Here is a 20,827-nt window from a genome sequence, read left to right on the forward strand (position 1 = left end):
AGGCACACACAGTTCTACAGTTCAGTCCAAACAAAAATCATTCTCAATCAAATAAAAATCAAATGCACAAGTTTAAAAGGATTTATTAACACAAGAGCAACGCACTATAATGACACTGACATGGCAGTGTTAAAAAGTTGCTTTCAGGCTATGTTCTACATTTACAGACTACGTTGATTGATTTAATGATGAGTGATCATTCCAAAAAATATTTTTAGTCCAGTATTAGACCACAGGTCTTCTTCATCTTTGTCATGGATGTAGTCCATAAAAATCTAAGCCTGACACCACAACAGACCCAATGGTTCCTCCTATTGTACTACTTGAACAATACCTCCTTTAGAGTGTATAGAGGAAGAGACTCTGTTATCCTGTTTATATTAAATGATTTTCATCATTATTATTTGTGTTTTACTTTAGTCCCTTCCTGAACTGTTTCAGAATTACTGAAGTTACAAAAAAAAAGTAATTTGTTTCAATTCTGCCTGAAACCTACACAGTACTGTATGTAGTGACTACATGAATGAAATGTTGACGATTAATGTTCATGGAGAAGCTGTCTGGGGTGTTAAATTCTGGAATGGGCTCGTGTATATGAATGGACCTCAGGGACTGGCTGTTGTGATGTTGGCCCAAGTAGGAAATTCACCCAGACTGAACATCGCCGCGCCCCACGTATTGAGGGCAAAATTGATGCAGAGTATGCCAAGAATGTTGAGCACGAAGCCAGCCTTGGCCTGCAAAGCATTAAATAGGAGTGAAAAACAGGAGGCGAGGAGCATTTGTGATGGCTGACAGTCATGTATGCTGAATCCCTCACCATGTCCAGGACTGTGAGGTTTCCGTATGAAAAGGCGATGGCATTGGGCGGTGTGGCAACAGGGAGCATGAAGGCCAGGGACACACACAGTGTGCAGGGCAGCATGATGTAGAGTGGGTTCAGCTCGATGGCTGTGGCCTGAGGACAAATGACAAGAGTTTACATTTCTTTTCCAACCTTCATTTAGTCATTTGTGCACTGCCTAAAATAAATGTACAAACTGATTTTAATACAGAATGTATTCATGATTATTCAATTAATTTATTTATTGTCACATAGGGACATGAATTTCAGGATTACAAAGGCAGACAGGACACTGAAGGAAATTAAATTAAGTTTAGACATTTTATGTATGAAGGAGTGGGCTGGAAAGTGAATAATTCATTGGAAAAATACAAATTTGCATTAAATTAAATCCAAGCAATGGCATTAAATAGCAAGAGCAATGGTAAACCAAATATAATTAGAATGTTAATATATATGTTTGAAGTTATTTTGTTAAAGGTCCCCTTATTGATTTTTTTTTGTGCTTATATATCGGTCTTAGTGGTCCACTAATGCTATATCTGAAGTCTCTTTCCAAAATTCAGGCATGGTGCAGAATTACAGCCACTTTAAGCAAGTCACACAATGAGATTTCCCCAGGACGCAACAATTCAGTGTGTGTAGCTTTAAATGATAATGAGGAGCAGAGAGACAGGATGAGGAGGAGAGCGGCCTATAGAAGTGAGGGGACATTTGTGGAAATGACGTCATCAACACTTTCTGTTTGGGGCAAATAGGAAGTCGTGTCTGCGTTTTTCCAGAAAATGTTTAATTAACCCACTGGTTCTTCCGCACGATGGTTCATTTTTACATCCAACTGCAATGCTTCGCCCATTTGGAAGCCATGACAGTCAGTGAATTTCCTTTTTAGGTGAGGGGTGGGAAAATCTCTGGACGGACAAATGGGAGGCAACCTTTCCCCTGAGGGTTAGGGGAACTCAATTCATGTTAAATAATCTCACAAAGTGACATTTTCATTATAGGGAAACTCTAAGCCTACTTGTAAAGACTGTGTGTCAGAAATAAAATCGAGGCATATGTGCCATTATTTGCAACCTAGAATCTGCACTGTGCATTTACAATTTGTCTAATTCTCTGAAGAAGGAAAATACACGTTAGTAAAGCAAGTATCTAAAAATTGTGCAGGTGTGTAAAAATTTGTAATATTTTTGGAGCATTTCAGACTACTTTACGGATTGTGTCTCACCATCGATGCCAGGATGGGTAAGAAGAGCGAGGTGGTGGCCACATTGCTGGAGCACTCGGTAAATGTGGCCATAAGCAGACACAAAATCAAGGAAATGGCGAAGGCTGGGATGTTTTTCAGAGGTTCAAGACTGTGTCCAAGCCACAGGGACAGTCCAGACGTCTTCATTCATGTAACAGAACAACAATACCCTGCATCAGTTGTAGTGAACATGTACAGACACCACAGGTATATTGTTGAGATTGTAATGAACTCCCCTATCAGGCTTTATATGCCTAAATTGACTTTTGATTAGAAACATGCATCTAGACCAGTTGTTGAATCGCTACGTTACCCTGTCAAGACCCTGAATGTTATTTTATAACTGGGTTCACGAGGTCTTGCCATGCTCAAGGCCATTTCCATGCAAGAACAGATCAATGGAAATCACAAACCTGAGTGTCATGGAAACATTTCACGTACTCTGCCAAACACATTTTCTGTTAATATATCATCTGTATATGGCAGGGCAAGCGAAGAAAGGTGCTGACATGACAAATGTTCACTTTGTTACCGTCTTCCTGGGCCATGACTCCATTCGTATGAAATCTACAGAACATATGCTGCTCTCCAGTGCAAATCTTTACAGTCTGAGTTAGTGCATTGTGACATCGTAATTTAAAACAGTATTCTAGTGCAAATACAGCACCTCACTTCCATGAGCCAAAGCAAAGCCTCCGCCCATCAGCAGCAGGATGCTCCAGGGCGTCTTTTCCTGGACTACCTTCCAGTTCAGGAGGGGTGGCGGGGCTTTCAAACGCTCTGCTGTGTGAAGAATCACAATCAATCACCATTACAAGCACAACCTGAAGAAAGCAGCTCATGAAACTATTTTAACCCCATAACCCTGCTTTCAGTGCATTGATGCGATTTGATCAGTTTTAAGTGACATGCCATAAGGTCATGAAAAAATAAACATCATTCACGACAGAGGTGATGAGTGTGCAACCAAAATATAGGAAACAAGAATATATGGTTAGTAAAGTATTGGCCTTTCCCATTGACAAATCATGTATGAGTCATGTATTAGTTTTATTTTTTAGGTCATACACAACATGAATGAGTAATTGCGTGTCTCACAAGGAAGTGAACAGAATCCAGATCAGGAACTTGTACCTGAAAACTCTATTGTACTTCATCATGATGACATGCTTTCTATTTAGCAAACAAAAGTGGCCCGCTTGAAATCTTCACCACTGAGCGATAGCGTTGACCCCTGAGGTCACATTGCACAGATTTATCAGCAAAATGTCACCCAGGTTGGCTTGAGTTACAGGCAATATGGTTTCGATGCATGATTTGTTCATGTGGCAAGAAAGTGCTCTGGTGCAGCTTTGACTTTTGAACCCGACAGGCAGTGGTTTATCTGGCTTATGGCAGGAGGAACTGATAGAAAGGAGCACTGGCACGCCATAAAATGAGGGTATGTATTTGAGAATGTACTGAATATACTGTTTATGTATGTGAAAGATGTGCAGAAGGATATGTGTAAGATTTTTTTTTGTCATATGATGGAGGTTTCACCAAATTACACATTGTTCCTTTCAAAGGTTATGAAAACTTTTTTTTTTGCTTTTATATCGGTCTTGGTGTCCCCGAATACTATATCTGAAGTCTCTTTACGAAATTTAGCCTTGGTGCAGAATTACAGCCAACTTTGATCCAGTCCCACAATGAGATTTCCCCAGGACGCGCCATTTTGGTGTCTGTAGCTTTAAATAATAATGAGGAGGAGAGAGGCGGGGCGAGGAGGAGAGCGGCCTATAGAAGTTGAGGGGGGATTCTCAGAAAAGACATCATCAACACCATTCACCAACCACAATGTTTGCCGCAACCAGTGTTTTTCCAGAAAAAAAATTCAGTGAAACCACTGGGTTCTTCAAAGTCTCGCGTGACGGAACTGAACGGCGAAGCAGAATGGCCAAAGCATCTTTACACCTATCACAATTTCTAGCCACTGCAGGACCATACACAGGCTAGGGGAACTTGTATTAACATTAAATAATCTTAAAAGTTAAAAAAATTATATCATAGGACCTTTAATATCCACTTATGGTAATTTAGAACAATGATTAGAACCATTTTCTGGTAAAAAAATCTATCATATACAGTACATTCAATGTGTCTTCTTTATTTTCATGACCATTTACGTTGGTAGATTCTCACTGAAGGCATCAAAACTATGAATGAACACATGTGGAGTTATGTACATATCAACATGTTTGAGTCATACCAGGGATACTGTCTGCCCCTTGGCGAAGACATAGGCATTTTGGAATTTCTGAAGGGATGACAAAGAACAAGACAGCGATGACAATGGACACTGTGCCATCTGTAACATACCTGAAACACAAAGCAGGGCCATCATTAGTGTAACTTCTAGATCTATATGCGGTTCCTTTACAAAGGGCACATGATGCAATTGTGTTTGCATTCATTTGTGTGCGTCATTCACACACTATAGTTAGATATTGTCTAGACATGTTGTCCAGAGGACCATCCATCAGTACAGTTCATCCCAGCAATCTAAAACCCAGTGGATCACTAGGACTCCCCCAAATCATGATTAACTATAGATCCTTAACAAGTTGAGATTGAACTTTGAAAACTTTTGTAGCCACTCACTGTTGTTCTTTACCGAAAAGCACGGAGGCCCAGCCCGGCATGAATCCAGGCTCCCGTGTGAACCAGAGTAACACCAGCATCACGAAGAGGCCAAGCACACAACCCTCCGCGAACCTCATGCGTCCCAGTTTCCTGTATTCGTCCTTCATCGCCTGGTATGCTTCCTCCTCACTGTCAGCTGTGGTCCCGCAGCCAAAGGACGTTTTGAAGCTGTGGTGTGACAGAAAGCCCAGAGTTTTTAAAGTACTGTATGTTCAAACAGAGAACCTTTGACCTTGTCCTTCGGTGATACTCACTTGAAGCCCAGGTACATGAAATGAAGCCAAAACCAACAGACACACAACATCAGCAGCATGTTGGGAAAAGCGAAACCAAACCAGCTAGCAAAGTTGAGGACATCACCGTTGCCGGGAAAGAGTCTGAAGGAGAGAGCTCAGCCTGTACATGTGCAACCCAAATAGACATTTCAAGCCTGCAGGTGAACATATGAAGCACATACTCGTCGACTTGTCCCTTAAGAATGAGATTGGGAGCCGTGCCCGTGAGGGTGGCGGTGCCACCGATGCTCGCAGAGTAGCAAACGCAGAGGCCCATGGCTTTGGACAGATTCTGGCACTTGAGCTCATGATTCAGTCTGATTAGGTCAGTAGAGGTGTGACCTTCTTCTGCAGACGTTCAAAGACGTTTAACCACTGATCCATACACCTCCAACGAAATGTCTGTACTCTGAACACGTACCCACGTTCCTGCTTTCTTTCCTCTCTCCCATATCAAAGCCCTTGTTGTCCAGTCCAATTTGCAGGTCTGTCTCATTGGCTTTGGCCTCCACGGTGCTGAGCTGATGCAGCACAGCATGAGTGATGGGCAGCATCATGGCCGCCGCAGCCGTGTTACTGATCCACATGGACAGGAAGGCTGTGGTGCTCATGAAGCCGATCATCAGCCTCGGGAGGGGAAGAGACGGGCAGGAAAAAGCAGCGCGTTACAGCTGATGAAAATAAAGGAGAGCGTGTGTTTTCAAGATGGTCACGTACAGGGATGGCTTCACGCCCACCAGGAGTAAGACACGGAGAGCGATGCGCTTGTGAAGGTTCCAGTGCTCCACAGCGATCGCCACAAACAGCCCGCCAATGTACAACATGGTGGCATCTTTCAGATACTGCATGCACACCTGCACACACAGGACACATGAAAACCATCGTAATCCCCCTGGCATCTGCCTCGGAGCTTATAAAATACAGCCTGTACCTCGTTCGGATGCATGACGCCCATCGCAGGAAAGAGGATGACTGGGAGCAGTCCTGTGACAGCCAGAGGCAAGCACTCTGTGCTCCAGTACGAAGACATCAGCAGGATGGCGTAGCCACATTTTGCCTCCTGTAGCAAAGCCAGACCTGTTTTTAACGGCAACCGGTGCCCGTGGCCTCTCATTTCCTGATTACATCACTTACGGAACTCTGAGATTGAGCATTTTTGCAGCAGATTTGTTTTCATTTTGCTTTGAGGATCCCATGCTATCACTCTTCAGAGGAGAGTCCAAGAGAAGCACAACCTACACTGGGTCACTTTAAGTACATTTTCCATTTACATTTTTCAGCATTTATCAGTTGGATTTGAACCTGGGTCTTCTGGTTCACAGGCAGGTGTGTTAACCGCCAGGCTACTACCACCCTAGGCTATTCCCATGATTTGAAATGAAATTCAAGGCTTAAAAAAATAATCAAACCAATTTGGTGCTGCAGGTAATCAAGTATTGAGCAGTTGCATGCCAGCAAAATTATAAGTGTATCCACATTTTTGCACAGTTTTTACTAAATACATGTTGTGTGCATATTAAACTATATGCACATAAATACTATTGTAAGGCACCAGTAGCAAACGAGCAGTAGAGTAAAATTTATTGGAGAGTAAAAAAAACATGAATTAATAAAATAATCTTTATTCTCATCATGCGCCTAGAATTAAAATCACAATTGTAATCATATTAATTTCATGAATATTCATTTGACATAAAATATATCAGATTCTGCATTGTGTTTAAAGAGTTTAATGTAAAAGGAAAAATTCTATTTATATTATCTATTTAAATTCTATCTGTATCTAGAAATATATAATAATAGGCATAGATAGTACAAAGGAATAAACACATTAACACTGAATAATATACACTTGCTTACCGGAGAGTTATAGATGACCGGTAAGGGCAGGAGTATTAATGGCGTCAGGAAAATTATCCAATAATTCCGGTGATTCCACAACCATTTCAAGCAGCTGCCCATAACTCAGCAAAAGCCAGCACGTCCTTTGATAGGAATGCAATCAGAACTATTCAAATGTCAGAGGACGGGGGAGAATATTTCACATTGGCACAGGGGAGAATAGAACCGCGGTGGGTAGAATATATATATTTATGACACGTGCAAGCAGAATTAAACATTAACTCTGGGACATGCTGAGCAGAAGATAAATACGGGGATAATAATAAAAGCCTAAAGATAATGGTAAGTATAAAAACTGTAAGACAGAAAATATTTCTCCTTTTTAACGATGCCGTGACCACGCCACTATGTAGATAGTGTACGATTCATGCAGTTTATCTCACTTTTCCACAAACTGTACGATGCCTGTCATGTGTGTTATCTACTTTGATAGGAAGTAAAGTGTCTTTCAAGTTATCATCTTTTTATCGGCTTCTTTTTTTTTTTAGATGCATTTGGAAGAGACCTAGAATGGCAGTGCGTTGAGCTTCGTTTGAATGATCAGACCACACAATTCCAGAGGGGGGGGGGGGGGGGGGGGGGTCTGAATAGCCATGAGGAATCTGCAAGTCAGAACTGTGCTGCTGCAGACAGGATTAGTTTTAAAATATGTCATAATAATGTGGTAATTTTGGGACCTTGGCATGTACAGAGGCCAAGGCGTGCTTCACTGCACGTCATTGATAGTTAGATGGACAAAAAAATAGCGGATGATACTGGTCACATTATAGGCGTTTGCCGTGCATGCTTGTTTGTTATCCGAGGATGTGTTTTGTTGCGCTGGATATGGTGGCCTAGTGGTTAAGGAAGTAATCAGAAGGTTGCCGGTTCGAATACCAAGGTGCCACTGAGCAAAAGCGCCGTCCCCACACACTGCTCCCCGGGCGCCTGTCATGGCCACCCACTGCTCATTAAGGGTGATGGTTAAAAGCAGAGGACATGTTTTGTTGTGTCACCGTGTGCTGTGTATCACAATGACAATCACTTCACTTGTTGGATGTCTGTGAAGATTACATTTACATTTGCAGCATTTATCAGACGCCCTTATCCAGCGTGACTTACAATCAGTGTCCTGCTCAGGGACACGATGGTAGTAAGTTGTCTGAAAGTTGAGTCATGGCAACTGAACTTCTTTTTTTAAGGTTGATACGTTTCATTCTGCATTCACAGAAATGTTTAAAGTGTCAATCACTTTTTGGATGTGTGTCCCTTTAACGTGCGCGCGCACGAGTCACGTGCCCGGAAGTGTTTTTGTGTGTGTGTGTGTGTGTGTGTGTATGTGTGACCGCAGTGCTGCCGAAACACAGACGTTTACAAATACAGAGGGGGAACTTTACTCCGAAGTCGCCATGAGCGACTCAGACACCAGCGCGATTCTCCCGGAGGAGACGGACTCGGACCCGCAGCACGCCACACCGAGGAACGGCGCCAAACTCTCCTGCCCGGTGTCGGTGTCGGTGGAGCCCGTGCTGTTTCTGTCCATGTTCTCGCTGGCCCTGCAGGTCCCGCTTTACACGCAGTACCTGTGGGACCGGATAAGCGAGGACCTGTGCTACAACGGGACCAGGGGCGGGGGCTGCGGTAACTCCACGGGACCCGCCGATCCGCTGCAGAAGGTACGGCGGCCCGTTCGGGACAGTTCGGGAGGCGGTTCGAGGTTTTTCGTGATGAGCTCGACCAGCCAATCACAGCCGTGGGTGGGCGGTGCCTGTTCTAGTGGGCGTCACCAAAAGCCTGGAGTCTTAGGCGCCAATACCAACCAGTATATATATCGTTCTCCAGAGTTCTACAACTCTACATATCAAGATGAACATTATTGCCACTTAAAAAAAATGTATCACTATTATTTGTGTTTTACACATTCAGAGTTACTTTAATTAGTTTCACTACTGCTAGGCCTCCATGCACCAAGTTACTTTACTTTACTTTACTTTATTTAGCAGACGCTTTTATCCAAAGCGACTTACAAGAGGAAGACACCAGCAATTCTCGTTCGAATTCTATAGAATATTGAGTTTACAAACTAATGCTCAGAGATTGTTAGGTGCTAGACGAAGAAAAATTATAATGTATTTATACATTTTTGTATTGTTTGTGCAATGTGTACGCATGTGCGTGTGTAAGTGTTAGATTTGTCTGTAATATTTTTTGAACAAAAGTGAAGCAGTTTCCCAACCACTCATGCCTTACTTATGGAAAACATTATTTACGAATGCATTAGGAATGGGCAGTGGTGGCCTAGAGGTCAAGGAAGCGGCCCCGTAATCAGAAGGTTGCCGGTTCGAATCCTGATCTGCCACAATGCCACTGAGCAAAGCACCGTCCCCACACACTGCTCCCTGGGCGCCTGTCATGGCTGCCCACTGCTCACCACTTCACTTTCATTAGTAATATGCATTTTCTGCTTTGTGTGCTGTTTGCATTTATACAACTTGACTATTAATTAACATAAAACATTTGTTCTAATGCGTAAGACTTTATTATGAATGTATTTTGAAATGAGAAAGTTGTTGTGGTCATTATCCATTTTATTTTCCAGGAAGTGCAGACCCTGACGGCTCACTGGAACCTGTACATCAACTTGGGCGGCTTTCTTGTGAACCTCTTCTTTGTGACCCTGTTCGGGTCGTGGAGCGACCGCGGGGGCAGGCGCCCGCTTCTCATTGTGCCCTGTCTGGGTTTGGCCGTCCAGGCTGCTGTTTACTTGCTGGTGATGTACCAGAAGCTGCCGGTGGCCTGGTTCCTCTTGGGGAGGCTCTGCAGCGGCGTCTCCGGCGACTTCAACGCCATTCTAGCTGCCTCCTTCGCATACGCGGCCGACACAAGTGACCGATCATCTCGCACGTTCAGAGTAGCCATACTGGAGGCCTGTATAGGCATAGCTGGCATGTTTGCAAGCATCGTTGGGGGCCAGTGGAAACGAGCACAAGGGTGAAGTCCTCTTCTTAGAATTTTTTTTTCATTCGCATTTAAAATTAGAGTGTAATTATGTCATTCGGTTTATAAAGAGAAGTGATTGTCATTGTGATACACAGCAGCACAGCACACAAGGAAATGTGTCCTCTGCATTTAACCCATCACGCTTAGTGAGCAGTGGGCAGCCATGACAGGTGGCCGGGGAGCAGTGTGTGGGGACGGTGCTTTGCTCAGTGGCACCTTGGCAGAAGGAGTTTTGAACCGGCACCCTTCTGATTACGGGGCCACCACTGCCCCACTCATGTTTCCTCGTCTTATTATGCCCTTTAGGTACATCAACCCATTCTGGCTGGTCCTGGCTACAAGTTTGGCCTCAGCCCTTTATGCGTATCTGTTTGTGCCTGAGACGGTCACCCCTGATGGAAGCACGAGGTTCTTCAGCACCGAGCACCACAGGGCCGTTTATCGCCTCTACACCTCACCACGGCAGGAGGGCCGACGGGCCAGGCTGTGGCTCTACACCCTCTGCTTCTTCATCGTTGTCTCGGTGCACCTGGGCTGCCGGGACCTGTACGTGCTGTATGAGCTCAGCCCTCCCCTGTGCTGGGGCCCGGAGCTCATCGGCTACGGGTCCGCGGCGCTGCACCTGGCCTACCTCAGCAGCCTGCTGGGACTGAAGGCTCTGCAGCGCTGCCTGGAGGACTCCTGGGTCGCCGTCATTGGCCTGGTCTCCAATACATCCGGCTTGGTGGTGATTTCTTTGGCCAGCACCACAGCGCTCATGTTCACAGGTACGCCTTCTGGGTTACGTCTAGTCACATATTATTTTCTAGGCCATGAAAAATCTAACAGAAAGTGTTAAAAAAATCAAGTTTCTTTCAAGAATCAATCAATCAAGAATCAATTGATCCAGTCCCACAATGAGATTTCCACAGGATGCGTTGTTTCGGCGTCTGTGGGTTTAAATGCTAATGAGTAGGGGGAGGCGGAAATTATGTCATCAACACCACTGACCAACCATTTACATTTACGGCATTTACCAGACGCCCGTATCCAGAGCAACTTACAATCAGTAGTTACAGGGACAGTCCTCCCTGGAGACACTTGGGGTTAAGTGTCTTGCTCAGGGACACAATGGTAGTAAGTGGCATTTGAACCTGTTCTGGTTTATAGGCAAGTGTGTTACCCACTAGGCTACTACCACCCACCACGTTTGTCACAATCAGGAAGTTGTGTGGCCGTTTTTCCAGAAAAAAATGTAATTAACCCACTTCAGTGTCTCGCATGACAGAACTAAAAAAAATTAATTTGTGCTCATTTCACATCCAATAACTGAGCAACTACAATGGATGCCATGACAGATGGCGGAGATAATGTTACAGGGGAGGGGTGGAAAATTTCCCCTTATGATGACATGAGGGGAAAAATTTGGCAAAGCAGAATGGCCAAAGCACTCTTTACACCTATCGCCATTTCTATCCACAACAGGACCATAGACTGGCTAGGGGAACTCGTATTAATGCTAAATAATCTCACAAAGTGACATTTTCATTATAGGGGACCTTTAAGTAAAATTTAGGAGGAATCATACTCATATTATATATTTTACAAAACGCGTGTTCATATTGAGATAGCAATATTCTTCCTTTCCACTCAAACTCTGTTTTTTTCTCAATGTTCTTAGTCAGGACCAGGTTTGCTGTAATCAAAAGCAAAACATGCCCCCTGTTGGCAGGCTGAAGCACCTGCAGGTCTTTTTTTGAATCAGGTTAGAAATAAAGAAGACATTTAAGTACACGGAGTGCCGACTGTAGTGTTGCTTTGCAGAAGGATCGTCAGTGGTGCATGGCAGACGACTGAAAAGATGATGAATGTACAGCGCCCAGAGAGATAATGAATATCTTTTGCTTTTCGTGATGAATTACCCCTTCCCAGTATGAACTCAAATGAGCGTTTTTCATTTTCGTAAATAAATGATCCCACATAACTGCGTATTTTATTACCGATTCGGTGTGGTTCCGCCATTAGTGAAGAGAAACCAGTAGAAACAGTGCAGTCTGGTGGCTTCGTGACGTCACTCACATTACATGATTTTCATGCTGCCTCGCCAGGGTATGGCCTTTGCTTCCTGTTCATGGCAGCGACGCCAGTGCTGAGATCGAAGCTGTCCAAGCTGGTGGAGCCGTCTGAACAAGGTGAGCAGGCTGCTCCGAATCTCCCGGCGTGACTATGCAGATCCTGACATTGGTTCCCTCGGGCATTAGGGGCCCTGTTCGCGTCGGTGGCTTGCGTCGAGGGGCTGTGCTCGCTGGTGTCCAGCGGAGTCTTTAACGCCCTCTACCCTGCAACACTTCATATCATGAGAGGCTTTCCCTTCCTCTTTGCTGCCATGCTACTTTTCATCCCAGCCGGAATAATTGGGTAAGACTTAATTCCAATTTTTTAAGCCTAAAAGGTAAATATGAGGAAGGTAAATCTGTGTTGGAATGACCATGCTGCCCATACAGGACTGTGGGCTGTAGGGAGAGAAGAATGGAGAACGGCGAGGGTGCTGCCGTGTCCTGAGCTGCGTTCCCAATAATCATCGAATGATTCCAAAGACCGACTGTGAAGAATCGAATTATGCACAATGTTTGTGTGTGTGTGCGCACATCTCTTGTAATACAAGTGATGGGTCCTTCAAATTCCTCTGGACAGTTTTTTATTATTTTTAAATCAATTGGAGACTTAACTGTATGTCTTTACATAAATAATGCAACCGTAATGTAATCAAGTGAATCAAATGCAGTGTTAACCCATGTGATAAAACATTCCAGTTTTCATATTTTCCATCAACATGCTGATATCTGCTAACGGCGGCGTTTTTCTACTGTACTGTAGGGACGCTTGTCCCTGCTTCACAGACTCCACACATGATTTTTACTTCACTTCTATAGAATGGAGAGCAAAGGGGCCGCAGTATCCAAGTTTATTCAGAGTTTAGTAAATGGGGCACGGTTATTACAGTTATATATATACACACTAACGAACGCTCAGTTTTATTGCTCCGAATGCATTGTGTTTAGTCCATTGTGTGTGGGGACGGTGCTTCGCTCAGCGGCACCTTGGCGGATCGGGATTCGAACCGGCAACCTTCTGATTACGGGTCCGCTTCCTTAACCGCTAGGTCACCACTGCCCCCTGACGCACACAGATGTCAATATGCACAGCTTTCGCACCAACAAGCCAGCAACACGGACATTAAGGCATCAGGATTAAACTCGGTGGGGTACGGCCGTGGACGCCAGGACGTTTGGGGAATGTTGAAAGGAGCTGCATTGTCTTCGGCGTCTGACACCATCTCTGCCCTGCACAACATTTTCACAACATTTCATGACCTATAATACTGCATCTGTCTGTCATGGCGCCCGCCTACAGACTGCGGCTCAGTGATTGTTCATTAAACCCTAAACATGAACGGACAATTATTTATAATGCGGCAGGATACTGTCTGATTAAGCAGTAATTGTAGGGCACTTTCATTTACAGTAAATGTACTATGGAATAAATATGAATGCTAACAGTTTTCTACATTCCTGAGATTTGAACAGCAAATCCTTCCTGAAACCTCCATTCCAGCTCTGTTCTCCACGCTCCAGCTGATTATCGGGTAAAGCAGGTTGTTACAAACGGAAGATAAATTTGACATCACATGCTAGAGAGGCTGCCCTACTTGGTTTGGTTAAAATGTCTACCCCACATTATCCTATTCCTGCTGAGGCGTCTGAGGTTCCTCTGACTTGTCCAGCTGGTCTTGGCATGGAGGTCCCAGGAATCGCAGGATCTTTTCTATGGTTGCTTCCTGATACTCATGGGACCACCTGGGTTTTCAAGCAATAATTCATTATGGTTAATACTCAACATATGCTAAAAAATAAATAAATAAAGCACTGAATTTATGTGACTCACTTGATGCCATTGAAGTTGAGAATGGGGCTCATATCCTCAGGCAGGGACTTGGGATCAGGCCACATAAAGTTATCTGTGACCGGGACAATGTTCTTCTTCCCGCTGAGAGCAGTGACAATTTCCTTCAGATTTTATAAAATAAAAAAAACACATAAAATGGCAAATTCCCAGAGGCGACACGGAATTAGGAAGGAAAATGAGATTTGGACATTCAATCTGACCTTATGCACCCAGTCTTTCATGCCCACGTCCCCCATGCACTTGTCCAGTGCTTCAGCGGACAGAACCAGGATGAAGTTGCGGGCGCGCTGCACGCTCTGGATCAGCTTGTCCTCGAACTTGCCCGCCTCCAGCTTCTCCACGTCGATGAACACGCTGTAGCCACGCACCTGCAGGTGTACCTTCAGCAGGCTGGGGTCGACGGTCGCAGCAGGAATGTATATAAATACATGAATACAATATTAACACTGAAACTTGATGCAAAAGGTTATAGATTGTTAGACAAACTGCTCCTTGTGGCAAGAAAGTGCATTCTTATTAGATGGATAATTCTTATTAGATAGATCACTTATCTCCAGATGTGAGAGAGATGGTTTTGTGTGTCAATTAGGGTCTTGAGGCGGTTACATTTATTAAAAAAAAAATCATAAAGAACGGTCTTGGTTCTGTTGGGTTGTAGTGCTTTTTCGTGTGTATTTGTATATGTATGTGTGTTTGTTCAAAAATGACGTACTATGGTATTTAAAATGTTTATTAGTTTCTTCCTTGTTTTTATTGCTTAAGTTGTTTTTGTGTTTTTAAAGTGATTGTACATCTATCCTGCAAATACTGAATGAACATGTGCAAAAAAGAGAAATCCATGCACCGTATAGCCTTGGCAATACAGACAAAGGGACAGTACGAGCGCCAGCGTTCAGAATGGCTTTAGAGTTACAGTGGGGCAAAAAAGTACTTAGTCAGCCACCAATTGTGCAAGTTCTACCACTTAAAAGGATGAGAGAGGCCTGTAATTTTCATCATAGGTATACCTCAACTATGAGAGACAAAATGAGAAAAATGTCCACAACCTCAAACAGTCACACTCCAAACTCCACTATGGCCAAGACCAAAGAGCCGTGTAAGGACACCAGAAACAAAATTGTAGACCTGCACAAGGCTGGGAAGACTGAATCTGCAATAGGTAAGCAGCATTTCACGGTTCTGGAGTGGCCTAGCCAGTCTCCAGATCTCAACCCCATAGAAAATCTTTGGAGGGAGTTGAAAGTCTGTGTTACCCAGCGACAGCCCCAAAAAACATCACTGCTCTAGAGGAGATCTGCACGGAAGAATGGGCCAAATTACCAGCAACTGTGTGAAAACCTTGTGAAGACTTACAGAAAACGTTTGACCTCCGTCAATGCCAACCAAGGGTATATAACAAAGTGTTGTTATATCCACCATAATTTGCAAATAAATTCTTAAAAAACCTGAGGATGTGATTTTCTGATTTTTTTTTCTCATTTTGTCTCTCATAGTTGAGGTATACCTATGATGAAAATTACAGGCCTCTCTCATCGTTTTAAGTGGGAGAACTTGCACAATTGGTGGCTGACTAAATACTCTTTTGCCCCACTGTAAATCTCTTCAGGAAGAGCCATGTTCTCTGATGATAATAATATGCGTTGTAATATTCGCATGGGACATAGGGGTGGTAGTAGCCTAGTGGGTAACACACTCGCCTATGAACCAGAAGACCCAGGTTCAAACCCCACTTACTACCATTGTGTCCCTGAGCAAGACACTTAACCCTGAGTGTCTCCAGGGGGGACTGTCCCTGTAACTACTGATTGTAAGTCGCTCTGGATAAGGGCATCTGATAAATGATGTAAATGCTTGCCCGGCTAGCTCAGTCGGTAGAGCATGAGACTCTTAATCTCAGGGTCGTGGGTTCGAGCCCCACGTTGGGAGCGACTTTTTTGGGGCAGTGGTGGCCTAGCGGTTAAGGAAGCGGCCCCGTAATCAGAAGGTTGCCGGTTCGAATCCCGATCTGCCAAGGTGCCACTGAGGTGCCACTGAGCAAAGCACCGTCCCCACACACTGCTCCCCGGGCACCTGTCATGGCTGCCCACTGCTCACTCAGGGTGATGGTTAAATGCAGAGGACAAATTTCACTGTGTGCTGTGCTGCTGTGTATCACGTGTGACAATCACTTTCACTTTCATTAAATGTAAATGTAAATGACTCGGACGCACACCTGGCCAGCTGGGAGCCTGTGGTGCGGCGGTAGCTGATGAAGACGTCCGGGCCGGGCGGCCGCGGGTCGCCGAGGCAGGGAATGGACGGGCGGCGGGCGGCTGCCAGGATCCTGGCCCGGTGGATCCCGTTGTCCATGAGACAGTCGTCCCTCAGCTGCTCGTCGGTAACCTGGGGCACGTTCTTGCGATCCACGCCCGACTGCACCAGACCGTACGTGTACTGTCGGAATCGAGGGTCCACGTGAGCCAGCCAGTCGGCCAGGTTGCTGGGATCGCACGTCGAGTAGTTGGCGTAGGTTTTAAGGACCCGTAGATCTCGGAGAAACCTGGGATTAGCACAAAATCACGCGATCGGACTTGGCCAAAAAAACGTGTCTTGAAATCCGCCATGTTTCATTTCGACATCACTGCGGAGGTCCAGAGTTGCACCGACCTCTTGCGGGTGAGCGCGGCGGCCATGCCCAGATCAGAGCGCAGGTCCCCGTCTGTTAGGGTGAGGAGCAAATCCCCATCGACCTGCATCTCCTGATGGAAACAACACACGTAACAAAGCTTTCCTGGCGTCCTCTAGCCGTCTACAGGCGAATGGATTTTTCCTGTATTTCGTCAGAAATTTTTCGTTTTTTTTAACAAAACAAGTGCTTTAATATGCCTCATATTTCCATTAGTCGTGCTACAATACATCTAACAAGTTTAGGCCATTTTTTAACGTCCACTCACCAGAAAGCGTTCGCCGTGAGCACTGAAGCCAACCTGCTGCAGCCACCGCTGCACCTCGCTGCACTTCCAGTTGGGCACAGAGGACATCATGCGACGAGGGACCTCCTCGCCCATCATGGACAGAGCCTTCTTGGCCAAGGAGCAGGCGGTGCCGTTGCTGACATACATCACGATCCTCTTCAGGCTCTGCACCGCTCCGATCTCGTGGAAGATCTGCGAGGGGGGAAAAATAACGACGCTAAAACCAAAAAAACCCGCCGCAAACAACGTCTCGGGCTACCACCGGACCCCCGTCCTCACGACCTTTGTGTTGCCTTGTCGCGATTTGATGCTGGCCTCGACGCAGAGGTAGAAGGCGGCGATGCACTTGCCCTCCACGCGCGTCCCGTCCAGCAGCGGCAGGAGGTGCTGCAGGTCGGCGGCCGTCCGGCCCTGCATGCAGTCCGCGCTGTCCAGCAGGCTGCGGGCGAAGTCGTCCGGGTCCAGCGAGGCGATGAAGGGCTCCACCAGCTCCAGCGTGCCGGACCGCACCACCTCCTTCTCCACCTCCCTGTTGGCGGCCAGCACAGCCACCGCCAGGCAGGCGTGGAAGCGGATGAGCTCGTCCTCCTTGGAGAAGGCCAGCGGGAAGAGCCACTCCGCCGCCTGTTTCTCGATCATCTGCCTCTGGCACCAGTGGCCCCCGTACATGGCGCAGTTGGCCAGGGCCAGGGCGCAGTGGCGCAGCACGGTGGGGTCCGTGCCCCGGCACCAGAAGAGCAGGGCGTCCAGGGCTCCGTTGGTGATGAGCTGGACCGACGTCTCCTCGTTGTGTTTGAACATGTGCTCCAGGATTCCCGACACGCTCCTGGCCAGCTGGGCGTCTTCCAGCTCGCGCGTCAGGTTCAGGATCACGCCGAGACCCATGCGCGCCACGTACTCTCTGTGGAGAGACGGAAAACCCTGCTCACGGTCTTCATCTGCACGAGACAATTCTCGTGTTGGACTTTTAAACAAGTCAAATGGGTTTTTATAGTGAAAGGAAGCACACGTATACTGATGATTAAAAACGGTTTCAACCAACTCGGTAAACTAAAGTAGTCAAAATGGCCGCTGTTCTTATTAGTTTAATATCTGATACGTCCCCAAGCGGGGGACTACATATTAAGCGGATTTTTAGAACAGGGAGTCGGCAAAGGGGCTTGCTCCACGCATCGACCCAGTATTGCGGTGCCTCCTGGAGCGGTGCACTTCCTCTTTAGGGGTGGTGGTGGCCTTAGCAGTTAAGAAAGCGGCCCCGTAATCAGAAGGTTGCCGGTTCGAATCCTGATCCGCCAAGGTGCCACTGAGCGAAGCACCGTCCCCACACACTGCTCCCCGGGCGCCTGTCATGGCCGCCCACTTCTCACTCAGGGTGATGGGTTAAATGCAGAGGACAAATTTCACTGTGTGTTGTGCACAAGTGACAATCACTTCACTTCATAATGAACCATCTCCTACATACAAAAGTCTACACATTTTACATTTACAGCATTTATCAGATGCCCTTATCCAGAGTGACTTAACCTCTGGAGACACTCAGGGTTAAGTGTCTTGCTCAGGGACACGATGGCAGTAAGTGGGATTTGAACCTGGGTCTTCTGGTTCATAGGCGAGTGTGTTACCCACTAGGCTACTACCACCTTAGGCGGAAAATAATATCGAGAGTCTCTTTCTATACACACATCATGTTGTTGTTTCGTGAAAATAATGGAAAATTTGATCATTCGATCTCTGGCTTGCACCAGCGGACCGTTCACCTGTTCTCCGCCACCAGGACCTGCTCCAGGAGCTTGGCCGCCTCGTAGACGACCTGCACCGCCGGGCTCCGCAGCAGCTGCAGCAGCAGCTCCAGGCCTCCGTCCAGCCGCATGCGGTTGCAGACCTCCTCCGCCACCTGCCTGCCCGCCGCCGGCAGGACCCAGGCCTCCTCCACCAGCCGGTAGGCTTCGGCGATGGCCCGGCGCGTCTCCTCCAGGTCGCCGGTGGCCTGGGCCGCCTTCAGCGCCTTGACGGCCGAGCGCAGCGGGGGCAGGGACGAGTCCAGCGCCGCCTGGACGCTGGCACTTGCGCCCGGTGAGATCGGCCGGTTCCGGGACTGGAACCGGGAGACATATTCCGGGACCGTGAGCCTGTCCGAGCCGAACATGGGTAACCGGCGACAGAAGTTGCTCATATACACGGCGAGAGAAAGTAGCATGTCATGGGCGACCTACTGCCCGCTGTTTTTTTTTTTTTTTTTTTTTAATAAATCGATAGTCCCAATGCTGCTGTAGACAAAAATATCGGGCCAAAGTTACCAAAATTCGCCAAAACTCGCGGTCCTTTGTTGCGTCCGGCCCGCATCTCCCTGCAGCATCCTCGGGCGGAGAGACCCGCCCAGCGGCCGCGACCGCGCCGGTTCGGCGGCGCAACAGCGCCAGCAGCGGGTACTAGCGGACGGAGGCGGAATAGCAACTGCAAAAGCAAATGTAAAATGTAGGGTTTGTTATGATGATGATGATGATGATGATGAAATGAAACAAAACATTGAACGGAGTCACAATATAGACGTACCTCATTCAAACATGTTTACATTTTAACCGCTTAACATTAATAAAAAAAAATGTATATATGAAGGTTCTCAGTCGTCCGGGTCATGGTTATCTAAAAAAAAAGGTTATTTCACTGGCAACTGGATTTTGTCATGGATATTTGACAACGTTTCACTGAGACCACCTGAGTGTGAACGACTGTGAAACCAGAAATAATCGTTTTTTTTAAGTTTCCATTTACATTTACAGCGTGTACGACGCTTTATCCAGAGCTACTTACAATCAGTAGGGTCAGTCCCCCCCGGAGCAACTTAGGGTTAAGTGTCTTGCTCAGGGACACAATGGTAATACAAGGGATTTGAACCTGGGTCTTCTGGTTCATAGACTTACCCACTAGACTACTACCTAACCATGACCTGTATGACTGAGAACCTTCACAGATATTTAGCTACACATTTTGGGATGAACACCCTGTGACTGGTGCGAGAGCATGAGAAATTCCTTCACACTCTGGCTCAGGTGGTCTCACTAACATTCCAGTCACCACCTTAGGGATTCCACAAGGTTTAAAAAACTGCTTCTCAGAACAGTCAGTCAGACTTGAGGAAGGAACGGAAGGGTGAAACGTCGTCAAGGATCCATAACAAGTCCAATTGCCAGTGAAATAACCTATTTTGAGATTAAAGCAGTTATTCATGTTCCTATTTTAATATTAAAGCAAAACCCAAACCCATTATTTTTTATGATGCATAATAGATCTTTAATTTGAAGAAGATAATAATAAATAGATAAAAACACACATATAAAACAAACAAATACATGAATTAATTTTTAAAATAAACAAATATTGGTCCTTTCAAAATTTATTTTTTACATGTTCTTTTTTTTTTATTATGATTATTATTATGCAGTCCATGCCATAACATAAAACATATTTTTTGTTATGTCAGCCATGTACCATGTACCATGTATCACTTCAGTTCGCCTACTCCGCTTCTGTTCACCTAGCGGCCAAACCGCTCCACAGACAATGCAATCTCATCTGCCCTTCACTCAACCCTCTCCCACCTCGACAAAAAAAGACACTTACGCCATTTATCGACACTTATGCTGTTTATCGACTTCAGCTCAGCATTCAATACTGCCATTCAATACAGCACACAATACCTCACCTCAGAAGCTGGAGAGGAGGTTGGACCTGCTGGGAATAAGCTCTCCACCCTGCAGCTGGACCTTGGACTTCCTAACAGACGGGCCTCAGTCTGTGTCTATAGGAAATAACACCTCCATGGTCCTCAGACTGAGCTCAGGTTCCCCACAGGGATGTGTGCTCAGCCCACTGCTGGTCACTCTGCTGACACACGACTGTGCTGCACAGTACAATTCAAACCACATCATCAAGTTCTCAGATGACACAACAGTAGTGGGGCTCATCACCAACAGCGATGAGTCTGGTTACAGAG

At 46.0% G+C, this 20,827-nt stretch overlaps 2 protein-coding genes, 1 non-coding gene and 2 pseudogenes across 3 annotated transcripts; 3 read left to right on the forward strand and 2 right to left on the reverse strand.

Moving 5' to 3' along the window:
• Window positions 1-223: 223 nt before the first annotated feature.
• On the reverse strand, window positions 224-6,083 carry LOC114801938 (solute carrier family 13 member 2-like; annotated as a pseudogene).
• Window positions 6,084-8,252: 2,169 nt separating this feature from the next.
• Window positions 8,253-12,594, forward strand: slc46a1 (solute carrier family 46 member 1). Its single transcript, XM_029001850.1, has 6 exons — window positions 8,253-8,610; window positions 9,534-9,925; window positions 10,241-10,701; window positions 12,022-12,105; window positions 12,175-12,331; window positions 12,418-12,594. Exons 1-6 carry the CDS (start codon window positions 8,272-8,274, stop codon window positions 12,473-12,475), a joined length of 1,491 nt encoding a protein of 496 aa, XP_028857683.1. The 5' UTR covers window positions 8,253-8,271; the 3' UTR covers window positions 12,476-12,594.
• On the reverse strand, window positions 12,595-19,229 carry sarm1 (sterile alpha and TIR motif containing 1). Its single transcript, XM_029001849.1, has 8 exons — window positions 18,591-19,229; window positions 17,116-17,734; window positions 16,813-17,025; window positions 16,526-16,617; window positions 16,092-16,418; window positions 14,080-14,269; window positions 13,859-13,980; window positions 12,595-13,770 (listed from the first exon to the last, which is right to left on the reverse strand). The coding sequence occupies exons 1-8, from the start codon at window positions 19,028-19,030 to the stop codon at window positions 13,656-13,658; spliced, it is 2,118 nt and encodes a 705-aa protein (XP_028857682.1). The 5' UTR covers window positions 19,031-19,229; the 3' UTR covers window positions 12,595-13,655.
• On the forward strand, window positions 15,733-15,805 carry trnak-cuu (transfer RNA lysine (anticodon CUU)). Its single transcript has one exon. It is a non-coding gene; the product is annotated as a tRNA-Lys (tRNA).
• Window positions 17,871-18,047, forward strand: LOC114802764 (uncharacterized; annotated as a pseudogene).
• Window positions 19,230-20,827: the final 1,598 nt, after the last annotated feature.

Source organism: Denticeps clupeoides, chromosome 13 (assembly GCF_900700375.1).
Source record: "Denticeps clupeoides chromosome 13, fDenClu1.1, whole genome shotgun sequence".
In the NCBI taxonomy this organism is placed as follows: Eukaryota; Metazoa; Chordata; class Actinopteri; order Clupeiformes; family Denticipitidae; genus Denticeps; species Denticeps clupeoides.